Here is a 19,769-nt window from a genome sequence, read left to right on the forward strand (position 1 = left end):
AATCATCAGAAAAGAGACAGAGTAAAGTTCACAGAAAACTCCCACGTGGAAGTTCCACCACCAGGGCCTGGGCATTTGCAATAGCAATTACACCAACTTAGAGAATCCTTGTTATGTGGAAGCAATTTCAGATAACTGTAGAGCCGTGGGATGTCGGGGCAAGATAAATTCTAAGGAAGCACTGGACAAATGGAAAGCTGGGATCTAAATGTGCACTTTCCCTGCTCATATTTTCAGATTACCAATCTAACCACAATGCAAAGAGAAAATCTTATATTTGTGTGTGTGTATGTGTGTGTGTGTGCGCGCGCTGTCAAGTCACAGCTGACCTATGGCAACCCCTTAGAGGTTTCAAGGCAAGAGATGTTCGGAGGTGGTTTGCCATTGCCTGCCTCCATGTCACAACTCTGGTATTCCTTGGAGGTCTCCCATCCAAATTCTAACAAGGGCTAACCCTGCTTAGTTTCTGAGATCTGACAAGATCAAGTCCTAAACACCCTCCTAGCTGTCATAACTTTTTCAGATATGTTCTATGGTATTTTGACTCAAGTTATTCATTCATATTAGGCATAAATCAACCCAAAAAATTCAAGGATGCAAGCACATAAGAAAGATCAGCATCTACTTCAGACATGTGACTTTTCTGACCCAGCTTTAGGCTATCCAGTAAGCTTAACTCAATCTCCTTTGCCCTATGACTTCAGTTGCCCCTCCCTCTGAGATACTCTTTTGGCTAGTAGTTCTCAAAGTGCATATAATAAATTATCTCTGCTTTACATTATTCTTACTCTTCCATCTCCAGCTCTGCCCCTGCTGCCTAAACCCATACGGTGGATGTTACAGCAACCACGAAGCTTATTTTCATCTGTGATGGATCCATCTCACCACTGGCCTGAGTGCTGAGTCTTCATCCTATAAAAAGTCTGTGAGTTTGATCTTCATTCTGCGAGAGCATCACCTGTGCAATACTAATCCGGCCAGTACATTACATATCCCATTTTGCTTAGCAGAAAAACTGTTGTCTTTTCCAAGACCAAGATCTGCAAATATTTATTAATTTGGTGACAAAATAAAAGATGCCAAAATAGTACTGGCCTGTGGCTTTCTGGCTATGACTGTTACTAAATTCTGGGATGAAATTCCTCTCCAGTTGTACTTTTTTTTGGGGTGGTGGTGGAGGCAGAATGCATAATGAAGTGGAACTACATTTTCCTTTTAGGTCACTGTCACCTGCAATTAGTAAAAATGTCATGAAAGCACAGCCATGTACTACTTACAAGGTTTCATCTTCTGTAAACAAAATTTATTTATTGCTCTTCTATCCTGCCCTCCCTGGCAAGCTGGACTCATGGTGACTCACAACACAATCAACCTCATAAATAAAATAAAATAAAAGAAAGAGCAATAAAATGACATTAAAATATTACCAATCGATTAAAAACATGCACCACAAAACAATCATAATGCATAAATCATCATTAATAATAATAATAATTCAAATAATTCAGGCAATTCAGATGGCGCCAGTCACAGAAATATGTACTCCAGCAGGGCCTGCAAGCAGCCAGGACCCCCCATACCATTAATATTATAAAACAGATTGAAGGTAAGGGGGGTTGCGAAAGGGAGGCCACCATTTTTTTTTGAGGGGGGGGGGAGGCCAGCATTGATGGTAAACCGTAGCTGCCCTCAACCGTAGGGTTGGTGGAATCTTGCAGGCCCTGCGGAATTCCACCAGGCAGAGGCCAGAGCAGAAAAAGCCCTGGCCCTGGTTGAGGACAGCCGGACACTCTTTGGGGCAGGGACCACCAGCAGATTACTATTTGAAGAACACAACCTCAGAAAATTCAAATGTGTGATGGGTAGGTTTTTATTCAGACAATATGATTAACAAAGAACAGTGTAACACATTGGGGATACTGGGATAAAAGAAAATATCCCATGAGTGTTTCCAGAAAACAGTGATCCAGGGAAGGCAGTACTCTGGAAATACAGTCTGTGCATCATTTCACATGACCTGATGACATTACATAGAACTGGTGTGAGTTATCAAATTTTGTAACCAACTTTTGAGTCTGAGTGAGAAAGGTATACTATAAGGAACCACCAAGTTAATCAGTATGCAGAAAAAAAGAGGGGAATCGAAACAAAAAAACCTCAATTTCATCTCATTTGAAAATGTATTATCAAGGCTTTGAAAGAGGCTCTGTAGGTTGTGAAATACAGTTACGTCAGCCACTAAAACTTTTTTTGTGGGACATATTTCCACCCCAAGACACACTAGAATTTGGCACATGATGACAAATACATCAATCCCACATCCAATCTGAATAATTCTGATTCACATTGTTGTCATATTAATATGCCTAATGCCATTTGTTACACACTTCTGGCACATTACTGATCTGGTTGAATCTGGGCTCAACCTTCCATCTGATTATTCTATTAAAATGCAGTATTTGATTTAAACAAGAATTTGATTTGACTCTTGCTCTTGGGCTAAGATTCGCAGTCCAATTCCATGTGGCGTCTACACTGACAGGTGTAGAGTTAAACATTTCCTGCTAAAAATAGACAAGTTTTGCTTTTCTTATCGTTTGTTTATGTGACTGATGGGAGGAAATGAGAAGAGACTGTCACATGGAGCCCATCTGCTATATGCTCAAATAAACAGGAATTCTATGCCACACACGCATAAACACAAACACTGAACAGCTACATTCTGTGCAAAACAGAAGCTTTTACAAGGATGGATTTTTCACATTACTCTGATAATCAAATGGCTGGAACTTAACCGAGGGTTCATGCTATTACGGCTACTGGTATGCTATTGCCATGCACTAGAGGGGTTCAAAAGGATTGCTAACTGAGGTTCCATCCTCCCTCCTCAGCACTGTTGCCTCTGCCCCACCCTGCTGCCAGAGAAGATAACTCTCCTACCTCTTCGCTGCCCAGGTTCTTTACTTTCCCACAAGAGTTCAGGAAGCCTTGAGTTGCAAGACAGGAGACAATCAGAAACAACAGAAGCCTTCCTGTCTTGAAAACCTCCATAATAACTAAGTCTACAGTCAACAATAGCCATGCAGATTAGCTTTGGATTTCACACATTAACAGATCACTTCAGGATACAATGGTTCCATATTAACATACCACACCCTCATTAGCACATTATCTGGATACTTACAGGACAATGGTTAGCACATTACCGTTGATACTTTTTGCAGGACAATGATTCAGCTCAACCCAACTCCTTTCTGACTATATATGACTCTTCCTACACACTTGACACTGAGAGACACTGTCCTTCAGTGTTACTCCTCTGAAGATGCCTGCCACAGCTGCTGGCGAAACGTCAGGAAAGAAAATATCAAGACCACGGTCACACAACCCGGATAACCTACAAGAACCAAGCAGCTAAGTTCTTGTGAGGAGAAGGAATCTTGCGAGAGTTTGGGAACTGGCATAGATGGCTTGCTGTATCACTTTTTTATAGGCCTTGGGGAATGTGGAGGCGGGAGAATTACCCTCTGGCTCTCAGGAGGCACCTGCAGGAGAGCAAGTGGAAGACAGGAGATTGCCACCCGCAAAATCCACTGCCTGAGGTGTCTACTGCAGGTCCCCTCATTCTAGAGCCAACCCTGTTCCTATGTTAGGTTCCTAGTCTAGAATAGCTGCATCAATGAGAATGAGTGGTTAGAAGATGGTTTCTTTTGGTCGAATAATTTTACCCATCAGAAGGTAGCGACATGAACACCTACTAAATACACTTTCCAATCAAGGGAGAGGGGCAGGGGTGTGTATGTCTGTGAGAAAAACAAGTCTGGCAATTTGAAAAAGAGAGTGGGTCACAACAGATGAAGTGCAGGGTGATCTGTCGTTGCATCCTCTCCATTTTAAAAGTATTAATCTCAGCCCCAAAGGGGTAACATTTAGAATGGGGGAGAGGATAGAGGGAGTTTAACTCTCCCACCCATGTGGTTTTACCACACTGTAATTCGTGCAAAAAGGATTTAAAAAACAGAGAGATTGTATTTCGTCCATATTTCCATTTTAGGGTTAATTACAGTGTGTGGGTTGAGTGTGTCCATCACCAAAACTGCTGGGGGGAGGGAACCACTTATGTCACCTTCCAATGTTTTCATCAATGGGGAAAATAGCTGTGTGAGGGAAGGGGGTTTGGATTGGAGTCACAGCTCTGTGGGAGCAAGGATTTAGCCTTTCCCTCTTGCATCTCATATCCCTTTCCACCTAAACAGCTATTAGCCATGGTGTGGGAAAACATAGGTATAACATGGGTACCTGATTTCCCCCCTTTTCATTGGCTAACAACTACTTTGCTGGGTATGAGAGACCTATTGAGCAAATGGCTCGGGGGAGAAGGTTAAACCTTCTCCGTGGCCCAGCCCCAGTCCAAATGGTCTCCCTCCTGAATGCTGAATGATCTAATCACAGTTGGTGGTGTAGTGGCTAAACCATGCCACCTTCCCTCCCATTCCTCTTAGTGGGGTATAAAAACCAACTCTTTTTCATCTGGCAAGATCAGGCCATACCATGCCACCTTCCCTCCCATTCCTTTTATAGCTGAGATCTAAATTACTGTGGGCTTTTAAAAATGTTTTTAAAGGCAAAATAGCCAGTTTGTGCCACTCTTTTCCAGTAGTGATTGATGGAACCTGAAATCCATTTTGCACCCAGCACAACAAAACTTACACTCCAAGTTAAGATTGCTGCAAACTGTACACTGGGGGCTTCTCCAACATGCCTGAGACATTTTTTCAATTCCTCGAGAGGTGAGTAAGCTAAGACAGGCAGCGTGATGTAGTGGTTAAGAGAGGTGGTTTGGAGTGGTGGACTCTAATCGAGAGAACCGGGTTTGATTCCCCACTCCTCCACAGGAGCGGCGGACTCTAATCTGGTGAACTGGGTTGGTTTCCCCACTCCTCCACATGAAGCCAGCTGGGTGACCTTGGGCTAGTCACAGCTCTCTTAGAGCTGTCTCAGCCCCACCTTCCTCACAGGGTGTCTGTTGTGGGGAGGAGAAGGGGATTGTAAGCCGGTTTGATTATTCCTTAAGTGGTAGAAAAAGTCAGCATATAAAAACCAACTCCTCCTACTCCTCCTCTTCCTCCTCATAAATGCTCTTGTGGGGGCAACATTTTAAACAACACTTTTAATCATGGGGAGGGGTTAAGTTTGAGCAGCCATCCTAGAGATGATGACTTCTGTCAGGGCCTTCAATTGTGCAGCTGGAAATGGTAAAATGCAGAACAAGATCAATGAAGGAGTGATTTATATGAACAAGACATTAAATTCCAGCAGAGGGCAGCAGTACACATGAACCAGGCCATTGCAGAGTCTTCCAAATTAATTATACGTATTATATCCCTGTAATTATTTTGACGAACTGGTGACAGATGTATTTTTTTAAAATTTAGTTAGAAGTTTCCCCATCAGTTTTTGGATGCATGAAACACTAAAGCAAGAAAATAACTCTCGTGAGCAGGGAAAAGAGAAAATAAAAGGCTAAATATAATCTATTATAGACTAAGATTTAGGGAAGGGATTATTCTTAACAATAGGGTTGCCAACCTCCAGGTATTAGCTGGAGATCTCCTGCTATTACAACTGATCTCCAGTCGATAGAGATCAGTTCACCTGGAGAAAATGGCTGCTTTGGCAATTGGACTCTATGGCATAGAAGTCCCTCCCCTCTGCAAACCCCACCCTCCTCAGGCTCTGCCCCAAAAACCTCCCGCCAATGGTGAAGAGGGACCTGGCAACCCTATATACAGATATGGGAAAGCGAAGGTTTTCCGTTTTCTAAATCAAGAGAAAGGAAAAAGGGCCGCTTTGGCAATTGGACTCTATGGCATTGAAGTCCCTCCCCACTCCAACCCCCGCCCTCCTCAGGCTCTGCCCCAAAAACCTCCCGCCAGTGGCAAAGAGGGACCTGGCAACCCTAGTTGCCAACTCCAGGCTGGGAAATTCCTGGCAATTTGGGGGAGGGGAAAGACTGCAAAAGGATATAATGCCATACAGCCCACTCTCCAAATCAGCCATTTTCTGCAGGCAAATTGATCTCTGTAGCGTGGAGATCAGTTTTAATTCTGGGACATTTCCAGGCCCCACCTGGACGATGAGGTAGTGCCCCACTGATGCGACAGCTGGCAATTTCCAGGAGCAATTAGGGGATGGAGATAAGTGTATCAGTGTCACCCAGGCGCTGACTTTACTGTACAGTAGGTGAAATCTGGGTGACATCATGGGATGCTCTAGGACACAGGTCCCCAACATCTTTAAAGCACATGGGCACCTTTGGAATTCTGACACAGGGTGGTGGCTGCTGCAGGAGGCGGAACTATTTTTGCAATCCAAGTGCAGGGATCTCCAAGGTGGGGATTTTGCCCATCAGGGCTTCTGATCAGCCATTGAAGATCTGATTGGCTGTGCAGATTCAAAAACAAATAAACAAACAAACATTGCTTTGCAACTGCTGCCACCACAACACAAGGATCTTCACTGCGTGACTGAAGGTAAGCTATGTGTATGCAAGAAAATATTTTAAAATGATACGTTCGTTTTAAAAGGTATCGTGTTATGCCGAGCTTTGCTCTGAAATGTGAAAAGGTTATTATTGGAGTTACTCCTAGCCTTGCTTCCTGATATTTCATGGCTCCGCCTCCTGAAGCAGCCACCACCCTGTGTCAGAATTCCAAAGATGTCCATGTGGTTTAAAGATGTTGGGGACCTGTGTCCTAGAGCATCCCATGATGTCACTTCCAGATTTCACCTACAGTAAAGTCAGCGCCTGGTGACACTGAAAAGTGCTGCAGTTTTGCAAATAAGAATGAGTCCAGGCTGAAGATTTTTTTGAGAAGTAAAACCTTTACTTAACTTTCAGACACACAGAACAGATAACTAATAGGTATAGTGCAGACCTCTCTCCCGGTCACCAGCAGATACAGCAAGCACCAAAAGAGGGAACAAACAAAACAGAAACAGAAAACAGAACAAGGAATTTCCAGGCCCCAATTAGTTACTAGGCAACATCGCCTCACTCTATTTAATAACTTTGCAACTGAATTAATCTTTTCAATGTCTCTACACTTCTGTAGTGTGTGATCCCTTGTATTGTTATCCTAACAAAAAAATCACAGTTGTTGCAAATCCTAGTGCAGGGGGTCCCCAACCTTTTTGAGCCTGTGGTGGGGCACTGTGGTGAAAGAACTGTAGCAGCTAAGGAATGTAAAGTGATGATGTGATGTTACCCTTACAGGAGCCTCATGCATTTCTGCAGAGACTACAGTAGGGTTGCCAGCTGTGGGTTGGGAAATACCTGGAGAATTTTTTTTTGGTGGGGGGAGCCTGAGGAGGGCAGGGTTTGGAGAGGGGAGGGGCTTCAATGGGATATAATGCATCGAGTCCACCTTCCAAAGTAGACATCTTCTCCAGGTGAACTGATCTCTGTTGCCTGGAGATCCGTTGTAATAGCGGGAGATCTCCAGCCACCACCTGGAGGTTGGCAACCCTAGACTACAGTGAACTGGTGATGATGATGATCTCCATTCCCCTCGTACTTCGAAGCACAATGGAAGAGAAAAATGGGGCACATAACAGTGTACAACACACTGCCAGCAACTTCAGGTGGCTTCTCACAATGAAGCCTTCAGGTGAAGGATGCTTGGAACGGCTTCTGCATGGCAGCTGTTCTGCTTGGCAGGTTGTTTTGTCCATATCTGCTTTCTAAACAAATCACCCCTTTCCATTGAGATCCTGGTCCCGGAGACAAGCAGTAGAGCCCAATCTGCATATGGTGAGGAGGTACACATGATGTATGGGACAGCCACCCTGCATTTCAAGAAGCCTTCATGCAATGGTTCATTAACTTGAAATTCCCTACTTGTGACACTCTCTAGTTTACGGAGATTTTGATGCATAGCAATAGGTTGTGCGCAAGCATCTCCTTGGACAAAAAGACAGCTGGGGATGCCAGCTTGGGAAACACTATCATCTATTGCAAGAGAGTATCAGCTAGGAGTGCCAGCCTCCAGGTGGTGACTGGAGATCTTCTGCTATTACAACTGATCTCCAAGTGACAGAGATCAGTTCCCCTGGAAAAAAAATGGCCGCTTTGGCAATTGGATTCTATGGCATTGATGTCCCTCTCCTCTCCAAACCCCACCCTCCTCAGGCTCCACCCCCAAAATCTCCAGGTATTTCCCAACTTGGAGCAGGCAGCCCTAGTAACAGCCCCCCAACAGGTGAATGGTGCTGAGAAAGTGCTGGCCAGTTGTTCGTTGGTGCAATCATGATGCAGAAGGACTTCATCTGCATTTCTGGGTACTAAGCAGTTCCAGTGCAAAAAGAGTGCCTGTAAGCAGATGAGAATTTAGGCATAACTTGTTTATAACTTTTGGCATACCTTCAAGGCAACTGTTAAGTAATAAACTACAGATGGAGTAACTGCCTTAACTTTACCGGACAGCAGATAAATTAAATGATAATCGTGAGAACAAACAGGAAAGTGTGAAATCGGAGTGATAAAATACTATCTTAAAGAAAAATATAAATCACAACTGAATAAAAAATGGGTCCACACGGGTAGACTCTCTGATCGATTGGACTGTCTAAGAATCTGCCAAATAATTTGCTGAGAGGTAAGGCATTATGTCTGGCTAGGGTTGCCAGGTCCCTCTTCGCCACTGGCAGGAGGTTTTTGGAGTGTAGCCTGAGGAGGGCAGGGTTTGGGGAGGGGAGGGACTTCAATGCCATAGAGTCCAATTGCCGAGGTGGCCATTTTCTTCAGGTAAACTGATCTCTATCGGCTGGAGATCAGTTGCAGTAGCAGGAGATCTCCAGCTAGTACCTGGTGATTGGCCACCCTATGTTTGGCCAAGAAGAAAAGTCTTTGAAAAGTTGGAATAGTTAGGAATTTTAGATAGTCTGGAAGCACTGGAAAAGATGGGGTAATCTGTCCCCAGGAAGAGGGAGCACATTTCCTTTTGGCATCACCACATAATTCATGATGGACCCTATGTTTTAAATCTGTGAGTATCTTGTTCATTAGAGGAAGGTCTGAGGGAAAACTTGGGTAGGAAATCTGTAAGCTTGAAAGTCTTTTGTCCACTATCTTTGTCCAAGAAGACACAAAAGGGCCAAGCTCGGGTACTAAGCATAGGGCTGATTCCCTTAGCTCATGCCACAGATGGCATCTAAAGGTGTGATGTGCCCTGCTAGGCAAGAGGCCATTTGTTTGAGATGGTTTCCCACACAAGCGTAGCCCTTTTAGCCACACCAGCAATATACAAACAACCAGGCAATTAATTAATTAATTAATTAATGTGAAGGCCACTTTTTCAACTTAGCAACAATATGAAGTATAATCAGGTAAAACCAGCAGCGGCAATCTTCCACCCCTGAGATAAATGCACCAGTCAAATAGAGGGCTCCCTCTCAAAGTCCTGGCGGAACAAGACTCCTTTTGACAAATTTCCTGCAGGAGATGATCAGTTTTGATCAGTTTTGCTTCAGACATGAACTTTTTTTGCTGTTACTTCCATTTGAAAGCTCTTCATGGGCTTGTCCCTTGGTTGTGTCCCACAACGCTTATGCCCACACCCTTTGCACCTCTTCCTCTTTGATTGCCTTTTATACATCCCAGAATCCCCCCCTTAAACCAATGCCATCCTTTCTCCTTCACTGCTTGTTACTTTTGAAACTTTCTGCATGGTCACATTCACAGCTCCTCCTCAAATTCTAATTTCATAGCCTTTTCCATATATTTTTTCTTCCAATATAATCTGGCCCTTTTACTAACATTGTCAAAAGGGCTTTTAATATCTGTCTTTGTTTGTGTTGTCTTCCTTTTGCTGAAGGTTTAACCACCACCCCACCCCCGAGCCATGGTCCCAATCCAAATTGGGGGGTCCCCTGCACCAGCTGTTGAAAAGAAACACAATGCTAGGTGTTTCACCCTAGTATCTTGTCTGATTTGGCTCTGATCTGTGTTATTTGAGACCACACAAGGCTGTAGAGAAAAATAGGCAGCATTTCCTCCTAGTCATAGCCTTGTTCTACCCAATGGCACCCCACTGACCTTTGCTATTTGGCCTCACTATAAATATTTCCAGGTCAGGCCTGAATAGGGTTGCCAACTTCCAGGTACTAGCTGGAGATCTCTTGCTATTACAACTGATCCCCAGCCAATAGAGATCAGTTCACCAGGAAAAAATGGCCACTTTGGCAATTGGACTCCATGGCATTAAAGTCCTTCCCCTCCCAAAACCCTGCCCTCCTCAGGCTCCACCCCAAAAACCTCCTGCTAGTGGTGATGAAGGACCTGGCAAGCCTAGGCCTGAATGTCTGAGATACAGTTGGATCCTGGCTTTCTGTAATGCTCCCTAGTATCTTGCTAGGGATATTTATCACCCTTCCTGTTTACTCATTCTTTGGTCTCCTTGCCTGACTCTTTATTTGCTGCTTCCTTACATCCCTGCCCCAGCCTCTTTCGCATGGACTCTTAAGTGCCCTGCCTGTGATTGCCTCTGTATTGGAACTGACCCTCCTGTGCTATGTTGATGCGGCCTTATTCTAAGTGCTACCTAGGCACTTCTGTGAAATCAGTTCCCAGCACCATATCTTGATTCCAGTCCCAGTCCTGCTGTGCCCTTTACTTTTAGCACGCTGGATGCTCAGCTGTTTTCTATGACCCAGAGCTGACAGACACCCCAAACGATCCAATCAAAAATTTGCTGAAAGAACTTCAGACCCATGGAAAGTATTGGTCAAGAGAAGATACAACACCTCTAACAAAACATAAGATCAAACACTAACATTTCATATAGAAATGAAAAGAGTATAAAATGTACCAGCATTATTCCTTTGGCTCTTGAAGTATTGCCAACACTGTTGAAAAATATCTTAAGAGAAATTGATTTTCCTACTGATACAATAGGCAATCATACTCCAGATGTATCATATTATCAGAAAGCATGTAAAAAATGTCTCCAGGATTTGAGATATCTTAGATTTTATCATATGGAGGAACTTTCAAAACAAGAGCCTAACACATCAAAATGATGTGTAAAAGGCATAGTGACTTTATCATATTAAAATGAATTGCACAACCATCATTGTGTACCTTTGTTTTATGTTAGAGGTAAGAGTCATTCCTTAACTGCAGGGCTGAAAGGTAGTGTGAGGCCATTTGCAGTCCTCTATTTCAAAATGTGTTACCTTGTTACTTAGGGTGGCCAACTCCAGGTTGGGAAATTCCTGGAGATTTGGATGTGCAACCTGGGGCGGGTGGGTTAGGGGAGGAAGAAGGACCTCAGGGGGTATAATGTCATGAAGTGTACCCTCTAAAGCTGCCATTTTCTCCAGGGGAAACAATCTATGTAGTTTGGAAACCAGTTGTAATCCTGGGAGATCTCCAAGCCCCAAATGGAAGTTAGCATTGCAACCCTATTTGTTACTAAATCCGCCTTTCTGTGTATTTGTACATTTGTATGTTGGAACTTGCCATAAATAGATATATTTTTTCCAAAGTTCAGGTTTATTAAAGATGTTGGCCTTAATATCAAGGCAAAGAAGCTGGCATTTGATCAGGCAAACAGATATATTTGGAGAGTATGCTCCAGAACTGTGTACGCCAGAAGCTAGTATGGTGTAGTGGTTAAAACATCAGACTAGGATCTAGGAGATCCAGGGTAAAATTCTTGCTCTGGCATGGAAGCTCATTGGATAACCTTGGGTCATTATCTCTCAGCCTAGTCTACCTCACAGGATTGTTGTTGTAAGGATAAAATGGAGTAGGGGAAAATAATATTATAAGCTGTCCCCATTGTAGATAAAAAGTGGAGTATAAATATCTAAATGAATAAAGTAAATGATAGAAAGCTGCCGCTATATATGGTTAAAAATCAGGAGCTTGTGCCTAATAAATAGGTAGCATGGGATGTTCTAGACAGCCAGTGTGGTGTAGTGATTAAGGTGTCAGACCAGGACCTGGGAAACCCAGGTTCGAATCCCCACTTGTGCCATGGAAGCTTGCTGGGTGACCTGGGCCAGTCACATACTCTCAGCCCTGACCCTGGCTATTATTTGGACGGGAGATCTCCAAGGAATACCAGGGTCTTGACGCGGAGAGAGACAATGGCAGAAACCGCCTCTGAATGTCTCTTGCCTTGAAATCCCTGTGGGGTCGCCATAAGTCAGCTGTGACTTGACGGCAAAAAAAAAGAAAAGAAAGAAAGAAAGAAAGAAAAGAAAAGAAAAGAAAAGAAAAGAAAAGAAAAGAAAAGAAAAGGATGTTCTAGAATTGGGCCTGAAGGCTGAATTGTGCAGCGGCCCCCAGTGCAAGCCCAAGTGATGACAATGCACTAAACACTGCAGCCAGAGCTCTCAGGGTCTCCCACATCTTCTCAGGCGGAATCATTCTTGATGGAAGCAGCCCATGCATTCAGCAGCAAGTCACTGCATGATCATCGGTCATCAAATGATGAACATGTGTGTGTGTGAATCAGTAAAGGCTTATGGGCTGGAGGCCCATTCTGGAGTTACTCTGCTTCCAAAGAAGTCGTTGAGGAGAAAATTTCTCTCTGCTGAAAGATTATTATTTCCACCCCTTTGCGAAGTGAAGTGATTACAAAGCATGTCGCAGGCAGGAGGAGGTGAAGCAGCAGCCACAAACGCTAATAGGAACGTCCCTTTTCTTGGGAACTGATCTCTGGGCCGTAGCTTCAGAAGGGAAACAAAAGCTCCCAGTTCTGCTTCAGCAGTTAACCAGGGATTGCAACATTTGCTGCCTTATCCCACTCTGTCTCTAGCACACACACCCCGTTTCCTTTAAGTTAGCCTCCTCTGTCCGCAGGTAAGGAGGGGCACCACAGTGCAGAAAGCTTGTTATGTATTCGCTGCATGCCTAACTGCAGAACCAATTGTAAGCCAGTGCTCGGCTCCCCCCCATTAAACAGAGGTTTACCACAAACTGTGAAAATGCTTTCTAATTTCGACCGAAAAGCATAAATCAAACACGACCCTTTGCTCAGTGCGTAGAGTCTTGCCTTGGGAAATTATATGAAACATTCAGTCATGTATGGAATGCTTCCTGCCTGCCCTGAGATGGATTTCTGGAAGCTCAGCCCTGCAAGCATCCCAATAAAGCGACAGTAACGGAACCGATTTGTGTGAGAGGCCAAAGTGATTTTTCTTTCACCCGTTCCTATTGAGGTAATACCCAGGCTGGGGCAGGGGGAGAGTATCTGAAAGGCAGAGGTACTGATGACAGGACAGTATTGTGTGAAAGGCAGTGCCGTCTTATTAGGTTGTGGACATAAAACTGGAAAACAAAAATCTTTATCCCAGCCAAAATCAAAACAGACCTGCAGGAATATGTTTTTCCTTCCTCGTGATTCATCTTGACTTTTTTGCCGGGTTAGTGAAAGGGGGGGAAATAGTGTGAAAATCAAGGCTGGGGTTTGTTTTGTTCCATTTTGTGCACATAAGAGTGATCATAATTGATCCAAGCAATTGTTGCCATTTTGCGTTCAAATTTTTTGCCTGAAATACACCCAGTTCCCAAGGGGGACGGGCTGCCTTAGCAATTCAGAGGGAGGGGGAGGAAGAAGGGAAAGGAGCATATGATAACCATCCATAATTTTGTATTGGCACTCCAGGGGTTAAGTACAGCAGTTGAAGGCTGCAAGCTTTGTCAGGGTTGTACTATTTTTCTAATGCATAAGGAGAAGGGAGGCTAGGAGGGAGGAGAAGGATAAAATCCAATGAAAAGAGAATCCGAAGCAAAGCCTGTAGGGAGGAAGAGGACGGCAGGCATCAAGAAGGATAACCGGTCAGGTGCATGCAAAATTCATTCCCAGGGACTGAGTCTAAAAGGTGGCATTTCACTTGCCTCCCCTCTCTTAGTTCTTGCATCCTGACTCTGAGTGGGTAAAGAAGGCTGCTGTCTACTGCTGAGGATGGGATGCCAGGGAGCCTTTCTTGGGGAGGAAAAAAACATTTGACTGGGCTTAGCAACCAGAAGAAGAGAAAACCCATATCCTGAGAACAGGACTGAACAGCCTCCTGTGGCTACTGCTGACCAAGTCAGAGGCTGGACCGCTGGCAATGCAGTTTTGGACTAAGGACATAGAAATCTCAGGAGGAATTTCTGGCTGAGATCTCGAGGCCGCATGGAGAAGTCTGCTGGTTCTTAGGGCTGAGCCTTTCCAGGACATGCCCTGCATGCAGAATCAACCCGAGTGCTTCTTCGATGTGGACCTGGCCGCAGCTGGGTGAGCTATGTGTGTCAGAGAGCATGATGCTCTGTTTCATTTGCTAAGAAGAAAGACCAAGAGACCTCACTGCAGAGGACCCTATGGAAGCAACACAAATGCCGAATGGTGTGTAGATTGCCCCTTCTGTCTTCTGCAATATATAGCTCGGTGTGTGTTGGTGTGTATTTGAGAGAGAGAGAGACAGAGACAGAGACAGAGAGCTGCATCTTTGTTTTTCATATTGCCACAGTTGCCGTCTACATTTCATCCAGAATAGTTAGAGCTTGCAATACAGATCAGTGAGGGAAGGGCTGCATTTGAAAACTAGGTCTTTCCAGATGCTGTTTAAAACCCCTTCCAATTCTATCTTACTGCTGGTTTTCCAGGCAGCGTCACACCTCTTGAGGACACTGGGGACATTAGGTTTTTGCTGAGTATGGCATCTTCCCATTATCATACAGAAGGCTTTCAATTCAGGCAGACATTGCTTTGAAGGAAAGGGCTGCAACAGCCGCCAAGAAGCCTTTCTGCTGTCCAGTCCCAGCTCATCAGATCTAACCTCCACCTTCTGGAGTCTTTCTTTCTTTCTTTCTTTCTTTCTTTCTTTCTTTCTTTCTTTCTTTCTTTCTTTCTTTCTTTCTTTCTTTCTTTCTTTCTTTCTTTCTTTCTTTCTTTCTTTCTTTTTGAAAGAGGAACTTCTGGGATCTTTGGAAGCCTTCCTCTGTAAGGTCAGATAGTCAGACACCCCCCCACACACACACACAAGTTATGCTTCAGGTAATGCAGTTTGTTTTTAATTTGCTATTATTCCTTATACAATTAAAGAAGAGCCTCAGCACAGGAATGCAGAAATGAATGATAGCAGAGATAGCAACTGCAAATGAAAAACGGGAAGGGGGAGAGAATGGGGGAAGGAAAGCGGAAGACTGGACTGCAAAACTTGAGGATAAAATGTATAATGCAGCATGTTATAACATGAGGTATGCTGTTTGAAGCACCAGACAGTAATATTTAAATCTGAGCTAGCTACCAAGGTATTCCTAGAGGTTATTGCTTAATTCTCTGATGATGCCACTGTAAATCTTAACTCTTTAAGTGCCAAAATGAAGTCTGGGCATTCCAAAGTTTTAAATAAACTGTGCTGGCTACGAAAAACAAGATACAATTTTGTCATTGAAAAACTTTTTGTCATTTCTTTTTGTGTCTTTAAAGATTTCCTATATGGCACAACATGGTGAAATCAGAGTTTTCGAGCCACTGAAAGGCAATGTATGTAAGTGTATATGTTGTTAAGAAAGAGAAGGAAACTACTCTCATTATTCTTTCTTTTTTCAGCAGGACAGACTTTTATGATTCTCTCTTCATGTTTTCATGAGCCACTTCCAAGCCAATGTGCTGACCCTCACAACAGATATTAGACTCCCCTTGAACCTTGCCCTACCGCCAGACATTCCGAAAAGTTTAGATTAAAGGTATAAATATGACAGTTGCTACTGGAGACCCAACAGATGAAGCAGCTTTGCCTGGTCATCCTCAGGACACCTATAACCCAGAAGCCGATCATGAATGTTGCGAACGGGTGGTCATTAACATCTCAGGACTGCGGTTTGAAACCCAGCTGAAGACACTTGCTCAGTTTCCAGATACCTTGTTAGGAGATCCTAAAAAGAGAATGCGGTATTTCGATCCTCTCCGGAATGAGTATTTCTTTGACCGAAACCGACCCAGCTTTGATGCCATTTTGTACTACTACCAATCCGGTGGCAGACTGAGGCGGCCTGTTAATGTGCCCTTAGACATTTTCTCAGAAGAGATAAGGTTTTATGAACTTGGGGAAGAAGCTATGGAGATGTTCCGGGAGGATGAAGGTTACATCAAAGAAGAAGAACGGCCTTTACCAGAGAATGAGTTTCAGAGACAAGTTTGGCTGCTGTTTGAGTACCCAGAAAGCTCTGGGCCAGCCAGGATTATAGCAATTGTCTCTGTCATGGTCATTTTGATCTCAATTGTAAGCTTTTGCCTGGAAACTTTGCCTGTGTTCCGGGATGAGAACGAAGACATGCCTGGTAGCAGTCCAAGCCATTATTCCAATAGCACTTTTGGGTCTCATCATCAGCAAACCTCTTTTACAGACCCTTTCTTTATAGTAGAGACTCTCTGCATAATTTGGTTCTCTTTTGAATTCTTGGTGAGATTCTTTGCCTGCCCCAGCAAAGCTGGGTTTTTTACCAACATCATGAACATCATTGACATTGTAGCTATCATCCCTTACTTCATCACGCTTGGAACAGAACTGGCTGAGAAACCAGAAGATGGCCAACAAGGCCAACAGGCAATGTCTCTAGCCATCCTTCGAGTGATCCGTCTGGTGAGGGTGTTTAGGATCTTCAAACTCTCCAGACATTCCAAAGGATTGCAGATCCTGGGACAAACCCTTAAGGCCAGCATGAGGGAACTGGGCCTCTTGATATTTTTCCTCTTCATTGGTGTCATCCTGTTCTCCAGCGCCGTCTACTTCGCAGAGGCTGATGAGAGCGAATCTCAGTTTCCCAGCATTCCTGATGCTTTTTGGTGGGCAGTGGTTTCCATGACAACAGTTGGCTATGGAGACATGGTTCCCACCACCATAGGGGGAAAAATAGTTGGTTCCTTGTGTGCCATTGCAGGTGTATTAACAATTGCCTTACCAGTGCCGGTTATAGTGTCCAATTTCAACTACTTCTATCACCGTGAGACAGAGGGAGAGGAGCAAGCTCAATACTTGCAAGTCACCAGCTGCCCAAAGATCCCTTCTTCCCCTGACCTAAAGAAAAGCAGAAGTGCCTCCACTATTAGTAAGTCTGATTATATGGAGATACAAGAAGGTGTGAATAACAGTAACGAGGACTTTAGAGAGGAGAACTTGAAAACAGCAAATTGCACCCTAGCTAACACAAACTATGTTAATATAACCAAAATGCTAACTGACGTCTAGTTAATTAAAAAAACAACCTAATATTTAAGACTCAAGTGGAACAATTGCAGATGTTGCATAATACCTTGCATTGTAGTTAATACAATATGTTCTACAACGTGTATTGGTTCTGCATGGAAAGCAATAGTTGTGTAAGTGACTCTTTTTAACATTTGATGCTCAATAAGCTTTCATGCAATCTTTTTCCATTGCAGACTTCTGGGTTTCCATGGAGCATTTAAGGCAAAAATATGTAACAATATCAAATGAAAGGCATTTGAGAGAGAGAAAAAACCTTCCCATGTAAACAAAAACTAACAAATGCCAGCTAGGTACATTACATTTAATAGAATTCAGTCCATGCAAAAATATCCCAGGAAATAGTATGCAGCTATACATCTAGCTTCCAATCATACAAAAGGTCATGCATAGTTTAACTGATGGGACATCCATCCAAATTACTTCAAGGCTCAAATTTCCAGATCAGAAATGCCAAAGGGAGAATATCTCATGCAGGGTTTTGCTTCTGAACCAAAATGCTGCATTGGATTCATCTACTGCAGCATGTCAGTGTGAGGCTTGTGAGGGTGGGGGAGGGGGACTGTTTAGTAGGACATTTTCTGTTGCTTTGGTAGAGATACATCAAGAGCCTGGAGACATTATTATTTTTTCAAAAATAACACATGTATTTTTGCTGGTTGGGGAGGGTCACTTATGTATTCAGAACTGAAAAGCATCCTGTTTCAAATGCTGGAGCAACTAAGCTGTGGCCTAGAATATATTTATACTGCAGTGAAATGTAACCAGTATTACAGTACAGCTGCATGGATATTTGTTGCATGGATCTTAATATTTAATACCCCAAATATATCTATTTTCTTAAGTAGACCATAGAGTATTCCTGTTTATAGTGTTTCTAGATTCTCTGGTGGCTTGAAGGAGATTCATGGACAATAAAAGGGAAAAAAAGGGGGCAATGGGCTGAGGAAGGATGAGTGCCAAGCACAAATTCGATAAGCAAGGCAGACGCCCCATGTGTTTTCCGGCATGTGTACACAAGCCTGAGAAGGTGCTATGAAGAGTATGCACCTGTCTTCAGCATGAAGGGAGTAACTGGTAATTCGTTAATCTTGGTATCGCATGCAGAGATCTACAGCTGACCAAAATGACAGAACCATCAGACATAATTGCGAGTTAAGGATCTCTAGATGATACAATTAAGCAAATGTTAAGCAAACTTTTGATATTCATACACGTAAGACTGGAGCCAACAGAGAACACTCATAGTGCTGCAAAGTATAGGCAGCTTGAGAATCACAGCTAATGTGTCAAGGTACAGAGTGCTATTGACCTTTTGATTCTCCAAACTATGTTGTCTTGCACTGGATCTACCTTGAACTCTTTAGTGCATCTTCTGGGTGTGTAGGGGTGTATGCAATAATGTCAGACCAAGGTTACTTATTCAGGTACAGGCAAATTTATCCTCTGGAAGTGGAAATTAACAGAGCTGTACAAGTTGGTTACAGAAGCTGAGGAGGTGGCTGTGTGTGAATACGTGCAATGCATGACTTAGGAGTTAAGGTTTCCACTGGGGTGTTGTTGTTATGCAGAGCAGACAACATTCTGCAGCTGAGAGTAAAAGAGACAAAGAGCCTATATTCTGCCTAAGCCATTAAATCTGTTGAAAATGCTAAAGTGTAAAAAGTGGTAGCAAAATCTGGCCATTCTCACATTTCAGAATTGGGTTACTTGTTTTGATTCAATGAGGCAAAAGTACTGGCCAAAAGACTGCTCTTGAAATTCATGGACTGACATCCTGGCTTGGCACTCTGTTGATGTTGCTGCTTCAACTCTCAAGAGGCATGATAGTAGCTCAGTACAGTCCCACTCTGCTATCAGCATCCCAGGAAAACAGCTTTTGAAATCAGTAGGACTATCGGAAGAACGAGGGTTGCAAGTTAATCCCCTTCTTCTTGTTTCCTGCTTTTTGCTGATGGTAGGTTTGATCTTCAGGCTGCCATGGAGACGCCTTACCACTACCCAGTGCCTCTTAACAATATCTAAACATACTGGGTATATATGTCCTTGAAATTATCATTAAATTATCATTTTTTTAAAATCCAGATCTATAGGCACTTTGAAATTGTTCCAAACTATTGCAAATGAAGTTTCATTGGCCCTTGCGAGTATGACTCAGGGCATCTTGCTGATTGGTCCTGATCTTATATTAACAGGGATGAATGCCTTGCAACAGCCTACTCAACAGACCAAGTTGGCATGTTGAGAATGTGAACTGGATGGATCTGAGCAGTTTGGTGTGTGGTAAAGTGACTGCCGTTGTTATACTAACACAGGCTGCTTGCAAGCAGCTCACTTACTGTTGCTGCACCTTACTTTCAGCAGTTTGGCTGTGGTGTGGAACACCTCGATTGAGCTACGAGAGAGTTGCATGCTGAAGCAATCACTTGACTGCTTTACTTCGTGCTCCACTCTGTCCATATTCCTCAAGAACCCAGTTTTGCTGTGTGACTTGGCCCTGGAGG

General features: G+C 43.5%; 1 protein-coding gene across 1 annotated transcript; it reads left to right on the forward strand.

The window, feature by feature from the left end:
- Positions 1 to 15,611: 15,611 nt before the first annotated feature.
- Positions 15,612 to 17,463, forward strand: LOC130473474 (potassium voltage-gated channel subfamily A member 2). Its single transcript, XM_056845004.1, has one exon. The coding sequence runs from the start codon at positions 15,754 to 15,756 to the stop codon at positions 17,245 to 17,247; it is 1,494 nt and encodes a 497-aa protein (XP_056700982.1). The 5' UTR covers positions 15,612 to 15,753; the 3' UTR covers positions 17,248 to 17,463.
- The last annotated feature ends 2,306 nt before the right edge of the window (positions 17,464 to 19,769 follow it).

Source organism: Euleptes europaea, chromosome 2, assembly GCF_029931775.1.
Source record: "Euleptes europaea isolate rEulEur1 chromosome 2, rEulEur1.hap1, whole genome shotgun sequence".
NCBI lineage: Eukaryota > Metazoa > Chordata > Lepidosauria > Squamata > Sphaerodactylidae > Euleptes > Euleptes europaea.

What these genes read in the sequence shown, in the direction of transcription:
- LOC130473474 (XM_056845004.1), top strand. Translation starts at nt 15,754, where the DNA reads ATGACAGTTGCTACTGGAGACCCAACAGATGAAGCAGCTTTGCCTGGT.